General features: G+C 43.9%; 1 protein-coding gene across 1 annotated transcript; it reads left to right on the top strand.

Moving 5' to 3' along the window:
• The first annotated feature begins 4,318 nt into the window (after positions 1 to 4,318).
• LOC118844819 (N-acetyltransferase 8-like) lies at positions 4,319 to 4,990 on the top strand. Its single transcript, XM_036752808.1, has one exon. The coding sequence runs from the start codon at positions 4,319 to 4,321 to the stop codon at positions 4,988 to 4,990; it is 672 nt and encodes a 223-aa protein (XP_036608703.1).
• The last annotated feature ends 3,392 nt before the right edge of the window (positions 4,991 to 8,382 follow it).

Raw genomic sequence — 8,382 nt, 5'->3', positions numbered from 1 at the left:
TTGCTCTCCAGAATGGCTGAATCAGTTCACAACTCCACCAGCAATGCAACAATGCTCCAATTTTCCCATATCCTTTCCAGCATTTATCATTTTCCTATTTTGTCATTTTAGCCAATCTGACAGGAGAGATGTGGTACCTAAGAGGTGTTTTGATTTGCATTTCTCTAATCAGTAGTGATTTCGAGCATTTTTTTCATATGCCTAGAGATATCTTTAATTTCTTCCTCTGAAAACTGCCTGTTCATATCCTTTGACCATTTCTCAATTGGGGAATGACTTGTATTCCTATAAATTTGGCTCAGTTCCCTATATATTTTAGACATGAGGCCTTTATCAGAGACACTAGTTGTCTGCTTCCCTCCTAATCTTTGTTGCATTGGCTTTGTTTATCCAAAACCGTTTCCATTTAACATAATCAAAATTATCTATTTTGCATTTTGTAATACTCTCTATCTCTTGTTGTGTCATGAATTCTTTGCTTTTCCATAAATCTGATAGGTAAAGTACTCCTTGCTCTCCCAAATTGCTTATAGTATCAGCCTTTATTCCTAAATCATGAACCGATTTTGACTTTATTTTGGTATATGGTGTAAGATATTGGTCTATGCCCAGTTTCTGCCCTACCATTTTCCAATTTTCCCAGCAGTTTTTGTGAAATAGTGAGTTCTTAGCCCCGAAGCTGGATTCTTTGGGTTTATCAAAGAGTAGATTGCTATAGTCGTTGACTACTGTCTTGTGTACCTAACCTATCCCACTGATCCACAACTCTGTTTCTTAGTTAGTACCAGGTAGTTTTGATGACTGCTGCTTTGTAGTACTGTGTAATATCTGGTATGGCTAGGCCACCTTCCCTAGCATTTCTTTTCATTAATTCCCTAGATATTCTAGACCTCTTGTTCTTCCAGATGAATTTTATTATTATTTTATCCAGCTCTGTAAAATAATTTCTGGTAGTTTGATTGGTATGGCACTGAATAGATAAATTAATTTGGGTAAAATTGTCATTTTTATTATATTAGCTCGGCCTAACCATGAGCAACTGATATTTTTCCATTTATTTAGATCTGAGTTTATTCACATGAAAAGTGTTTCATAATTATTTTCATATATGCCCTGGGTTTGTCTTGGTAGATAGACTCCCAAATCTTTTATAGTGTCTACGGTAACTTTGGATGGAATTTCTCTTTCTATCTCTTGCTGTTGGGCTTATTTAGTAATGTATAGGAATGCCGAGGATTTTTGTGGGTTTATTTTGTATCCTGCAACTTTGCTAAAGTTGTTTATTATTTCAAGTAGTTTTTTACTTGATTCTCTAGGATTCTCTAATTATCATATCACCTGCAAAAAGTGATAATTTAGTTTTTTCTTTACCTATTCTACTTCCTTCAATTTCCCATTCATCTTTACAGTCTTATTCCTCCTCTTCTTCTTTCTGCCACTGAACTGGACTATCTTCAGTATCCTCAGTGTGCTCAGCATTTTCCCACCTCCACACCTTGTCCCCATACTGTTCCTTATTCTTCCCTTTCCTCTTCACCTTTTAAATTTCTATCCATATTTCAAAGCCTAGCTTAATCTTCCTACTAAAGACCTGTCCTGAGAACCTCTCTTGGTAATAATTCCCCCTCAAATCCTCCTGAGTACATGGTTTTGCATATATCAAATACTTTGCATGGGGAAAATAAATCTAGACGAATCCCCAAGAAATGACCTGTGGCCCAGAATCAAATGCTCCTTGTTCACACAGAGAAGACTACATTCACTGTGTGTGTGTATGTGTGTGTGTGTGTGTGTGTGTGTGTGTGTGTGTGTATCTGGGGGTAGGGAGATGGCATGGGGTTCTCACAAATCATTCCCCTTACCTCATCCTCCTTTTTTCCTCAGGAACATCCACATTTTTCTCATGTCTAGATTTCTGCAGAAAGGTAACATAATATAAAATAAACCTGCCACAGCTTCAAGGGTGTGCTGAAACCAGCCCCTATGGCTCCTGCTACCTGGTTGCTAAATTTTCAGTGTGAGCATTTAGACCTCAGAAATCAGCAAACACTACAAATCAGGACATTAAAGTGATGGAAAAATTTTAATGATGCAGATTAAACTAAAAATGTGCTTCCCCTGCTCCAACCCTAAAAGCCAGTTGTTAAACATTTACCAGCTAACTACTGTTAGCTTCCATATCCACATCTGGCCACTGGACTCAGATGGCTCTGGGGGAGAAAGTCAGGCTGGTGACTTTGCACAGCCCACACCTTACTTAAATCCAATTTACTTGCAAGTCATGGCATCACCTCCCTGGTGTCATGGTCTTCTTCAAATACGAAGGACAAAGAGCAGTGAATATTCATGCTAGAAATATGCCAAATATAGAACAGACTTTATTTTCCCCAATGAGAAAATACAAAAGAGAAAGGACCCACACCTGAATACATAAAACTTCTCTCCTTTCTCCAATGGGTCTCTGCTTTCACCAGGGACTTAGTATTCCAAATTTATAATAGTGTGCTAAAGTTGAGAAGGTAACGAAACTAGGCACTGTTAGATAAGCAGCTCACCACTAGACCTATAGAACAGAGACCTATACAATCCCAAAGACTTAGAGCATACCACTCTAGGGTCAATGTTCCCTTCGTTAGAAGAAAACACTTTAGAGTCACAGTGAGTTGTAACTTCTACCTGAGAGACCCTTACTCCCTCGGGGACCTATCCAGTCCTCCTACCTTAGCTGATGCTCTAGGGTTGACGCCTGAGAAGGTGAATGAAAGCACTCATGTACACTAGAGAGTTAACTCCATTCCTCCAGACTTACACATTCCAGGTAACTCCCAGTTTCATCACAGGCCAAGATGTGTGTTTACTCCTCCCCATTATCACTATGTCTCTTGCAACAACAGCCCTCTGTTAATGAGTCATTCTTCTTCTCTCCCCATGTAATATTGTGCATCAGACTAAGGAAGCTGTGCAGGTCCACTGAAGCAATGAGATGGAAGTTCTGTGAGAACAGGGAGGAGATCTGACCAAATGGTGCCTTTTCCCTCTCTCCTAGATGATAGTCTGCTCACAGCAGCCACTTAATACATGGATGCCTGTTTCCGTCCCACTTCTGTTGGTTGCAGCAGCCAACTGTTTATGACAAAGGTTTTGTGGGAAGCTCATCTTGGAAATAGTGGGAAAAGGCCCTGGGCCAACTCCTTGATTCCAAACACAGGACCCTACTTATTAGCTCATGTTGCCACTGAGAAAAAAATAGAGATTCACAATCATTTATTTGTCCAGTCATTTTGAAGAGTGTCCAAATCTTTGTGACCCCATTTGGGGTTTTCTTGGCAAAGATACTGGAGTGGTTTGCCATTTCCTTCTCCAGCTCATTTTACAGATGAGGAAACTGAGGCAAAGAGAAGTGACTTGGCCAGGGTCATACAACTAGGAAGTGTCTGAGGCCAGATTTAAACTAAGTCTTCCTGACTCCAGGACTGGCACTCTATTCACTGCACCACCTAGCTGCCTTATGATCATTTATAATATTAACTAAAATTTTAAAAGCAATTTATAAATAAAATAATAGAGATATCCTCATGTAGATATGAACATATATTATGTAGATATGAACACATAATTAGAGTTTGTTTTGTTTTTTCTTTTTTGAAATGACAAACTATGAAGAAAAACTCCCAAAGCCTTCAATGAGGAGAAAGTAGGGCAGAAACCCCAGAGAGGGAGTGAAAGATTGAGGACCCCACTGCCACCAGAGGTTCCCTGCATGCTTTGTCCTTGGTCAGGTTTCTGGGGGAGTTCCCATGGAGTTCCCACCTTGGGGAGTGGCCAGAGAGAAGGATATGTCAGTGTTCTGTAGACTGGTGCAAGCATCCAACTTCCTTGAGCAATAACAGAACAGTCTGGAGTGCAGGTGAGGGAAGAGGGAACAGATATCTTCTTTGGGGAAATCCTCTGCCTTGGAGCCTAGGGACTGAGCAGGCAAGCCTTCTACTCCCATTGGAAGATTTGATCTTGCATAGGTCTGAGAAGACCATGTTATTTCTTTCTCCCTGTCTCCAGCTATGTTTGCCCCCTTGAACATTCCTGGGTGGCACGTCTCTGAAGAGCACGAGGAACATCCAGAGTAGGCAGAGTGCTGAATTGGTGTTCCTTTGCCCTCCTATCAGGCAGTATCCTCTCTGGGGTTCAGAGGCAGGAGGTGGGCTTTGGGAGGAAAGATGGAGTGATTAAGCAGGCAAAAGGGAGCTGGGGGAATAGGAAAGGCAGAGACTCACTTGGGTTTCATCCACAGGGTCCCTAGGACACAGAAGAAGCAGCATCTATGCCTCCCTGCCAAATCCGGAGATACCAGGACCAAGACTGGCATGTGGTGAGGACAATATTCACGGAGGGAATGATGCAGCTAAGTGATGACCACTTCTGGCATCAGCTGAAACGGCCCAGAAGCTTCCTGCTCCTGCTGGGGGGTCCTGGGGCCCTGTTCCTTGGCTCTGGATCCCTCCTCCTGTTTCTCCTGGCCCTCCTGGGTCTCTTGGCTATCCTGTGGCTGATTGCTAGGTATCCTTTTTCCTCTTATGCAGACCACACTCTGCACACTGACATGTGGGACATCAGGGCATCCTACCTCAGTGACAGAGGATCCTGCTTCTGGGTGGCCGCGTCACGGGGACAGGTGGTGGGCTTGGTGTGTGCCCGCCCAGCACAAGAGGTTTCAGGAAGACAGAAGCATCTGGTGCTGCTACACTTATCTGTGAGACGGGACCACCAGGGTCAGGGCATCGCCAAAACCTTGACTCAGACTGTGCTGCATTTTGCCCAGGACAAGGGGTACAATGATATTGTCCTGACTACTTGCAGCTGGCATTCTTCAGCAAGAAGACTGTATGAGAGTCTTGGCTTTGGGAAATCCCATGAAATACCGAATGCCCCCAAATGGCCCATCACAGCCCTTTCTTTAGCTCATTACAAATATGCCTTGTCCCCCTCTTCCTGAAAGGCCCTTGACTCCATATCTGCCTTTTGGCTATTGGCAGGTGGTTTCTGAAGCCACTGATCAATAAAAGTTCTTGACTGACCTGTAACCATCCATGGTCCCTTCTTAGTTGCAACATGTCCTCTGAAAATGTGCATCTAGGCTGAGAGACAACCTTAGAGAAGTGGTTTATGTTAAAGTGCAAGTATGTGGGAGGTCTGAATAATCGTAATTTAAGTGTTTGAAGGGAAGAGATGGTCTTGTTAATGAGTAGGGTCCTATACTGAAATTGTAGAAGTTGGGTTCACTTGCTGTATGACCCTGGAAAAACTACCTGCGACCTCCAATGCGGATGAAAATAACACTGTTGTATCCGCATCACAGGGCTGTTACAAAGCTCATGTCAGGCATTGGCAGACTTCAGGGACCAAACCAGAGGACAATTCTGGCCCCAGATAACTGTTTGCTGAGAATCCTTAAGCAGGGGACCATCGAGTTGGCGAAGTGGGGCAACAACAGGGTTGAGCTGGATTCGGTGAGCATTCATCAGAACACCCAGTCTGTGACAAGCCCAGAGCTAGGTACTAAGGGGAGAAATGAGAAAATGATGGGAAGTCAGTGGAGTGCCGAAGCCGGCTGTAATGGCTGCAAGCCTACATTTCCAGTGAGGATTTATGCCTCAGAAATGGGAAAACATTACAAATCAGGACTTAACTTGTTGTTTCTTTTCTAGATTTTGGAAGGGGGTGGAGAAAATGTTAATACTGTTGAGTAAAGTTAAAAGTGTGCTCCGAAGTACTTTTTTATTTTTGGAGAGCCAGGTCTTAAACACTTCCCAAAACATTACTGCTTAAAGCCCCATCAAAAACAAGGCAGATTCTGCAAATCTTACCTGGTGGTCCTTTGCCCCCATATTACTTTGAATTTCCTGGCTCTTTAAGTAGGTTTTTGTTATATTTACTTTTACACTACTTTGATTCCCCCCCGCCCCAGTCTTTCCCTTGTCCCAGAGAATCATGCCTTATAACAATGAATTTTTTAAAAAAACATTAAGAGGATGACAAAAAATTAGCCAAACAGAATTACCCCCATGTAATGTTCAACACCCAGGGACTCCAGTCTCTGCAACAGCATGGGGGGGCAGAGGGGGTGACTTCTCCTAGTGGTTCTTTGGGGCTTGGCTTGCTCTCTATCGTTTCACAGCATTTAGGGTTATTGTTTTGTGTTTTTCCCACTTTCACCAATGTAGTCACTGTGAGGGCCTGTATCCAAATCCTGGCTCTGCCACACAGCCCTTTGAGATCTTGGGCAGCAGCACTCGGTGCTTAAAGTACCCAACATGCTTCATAGACTCTATGTCCTTTGAGTTTCCTGTCAGGTAGGCAGCTCCTGCAAAAAAAAAAAGTATTGTAGGCCCTGTTTCACAGAGGAGGAAACATTACTTTTGAAAAACTTGTATTTGGTTTTTTGAGTTTTTAAGTACCATGTTGTCTACTTCCCTTCATCCCCATTCAGCTCTAGAGAAGGCCACCATGTGACAGAGATGTGTGTGTGTGTGTGTGTATCTATGTATGTATATAGAACCATGTTTTGCTTACTTTTATTTATCACTTCTCTGGAGGTGGAAAGCATGGGTCTTTTCTAGGTGATTTGAGTATTTATAGTATTCAAAATAACTTGGTCATTCACAGCTGCTCTTCCAACAATATTGCTGTTACTGTGTACAACATTCTCTTGGTTCTGCTCATTTCACTCATTACTGCATTCGAGTCTTTCCAGGTTTTTCTAAAACCAACCAGCTCATCATTTCTTATAGCACAGAGGAAACATAATTTAAAAGGTTAGTGACTTGTCTCTGGTCACCATGCTAGTGGATGTCAGAGGTGGGATCTGAACCCAATGTGGAGGCACCACATTCATCATCCTGTTTATTATGCTGGGCACTATTTAACTTTGCTCCTGGCCTTGGTTTCTTCATCTGTAAAACCAGCAGGTTCGACTGCATGACATTTTAGGACTGGGTCAGTCTATGTTCCCAGGATCTGGGATGGGCATCAGAGAAAGCACAGAACAGCTCCCTGGGATGAACAGAACGATAAGCAGTGAAGTGATTTTCTCTGTACCATCTTAGGAGAATAATCTTTAGGTTGTGAAGGTTAGAAGCCATTTTGTTACTGGAGGACAGGGGGAACTCTGCAAAGAGAGGCAGGAGAGGTTGGGATAGCATCTGGCTGCCCTCACGACATCAGTGCCCACACTGAGAGACTGCTTCCAAAGCTCCTCTGAACCTAATCTCAATGGCCTCCTCTGACAGTGTTTGGTTCAGATGGAGGGAGGGGAGGAAAAGAGAGAGAGACTTTTCTGGGGCTTTCTCCATCTCTACACTTCCTTGTTAGGAACCCTGCTCTCTCCTGAGTCAGAGGCTCTGCCTTGAGGGCCCAGACCAAAATGATGGGCCACAGGAAGCTGAAGAAATATAGCTGGGGTTCTTAAAGGGGCAGGCAGGACCTCCCAGAGACAAGGGTTGGAACTAGGGAAACCTGAAGGATCTCTGTCCAGGAGGAATGGGAAAATTCTTTGTCTGAGGTCATGGCATCAGGTGGATGAAGCGAGAAGCATTTATTAAACACCAACAATTTGCCAGGCCAGGCCAAAAATGAAACAGTACCTGATCTCAAGGAATTTACACTCCATCTGGGGAGATAATACGTTTACATTATAAATAAAAGAAAAATAAATACCAGTTAATTGGGGGTTAGAGGGTACTAGCCTTTGGGGGGGTTAAGAAAAAGGAAGGGAATAAATAAGCCTTTACTTTGTGCCAGGCCCTGGGAGGTAAATGCCTTTATTATCCCCATTATACAGTTAGGGAAACTGAGGCAGACGAAGTTTAGTGATCTGCCCAGGGTGATACAGTTAGTAAGTGATTTGAACTCGAGTCTTCCTCACTCCAGGCCCACTGCTCTATCCACTGGGCCACCAGCTGCCTTGGTGACAGAAGAGCACTTGGGCTGAGCTGTGCAGAAAGCTAGGGATCCTAACAGATGGGGTGGGGGTACACTCCAGGTATGGGGGACAGTTTGTGCAAGGGCAAGACATGGGAGGTGGGATCTTGTGTGTGAGGAGCAACAAGGAAGCCGGTTTGGCTCACTGGAAAAGTGCATGCTGGGAAACAGAGTGTGAAAGGCCCAACCTGGGTACAAGAAGGGAAGGGCTTTTGGAAGACCCCTCTGGCAGCTGAAGGAAGCTGGATTTGAGCAAGTGTGAGAAGCAGTGAGGAGGCCATCGTGCCAGCTCAGGAGCCCAGCTGTGCCACTCATGAGTCACTTCCTGAGCCTCAAGTTTCTTCATCTGTAAAATGGGGCAGTGGGGTGGGAAGGGGCAGGATGGGAGCGGCCTGAGTGCAGGCAGGA

This window comes from Trichosurus vulpecula, chromosome 3, assembly GCF_011100635.1.
Source record: "Trichosurus vulpecula isolate mTriVul1 chromosome 3, mTriVul1.pri, whole genome shotgun sequence".
Classification (NCBI taxonomy): domain Eukaryota; kingdom Metazoa; phylum Chordata; class Mammalia; order Diprotodontia; family Phalangeridae; genus Trichosurus; species Trichosurus vulpecula.
This window is presented reverse-complemented; position numbering and strand designations above follow the sequence as displayed.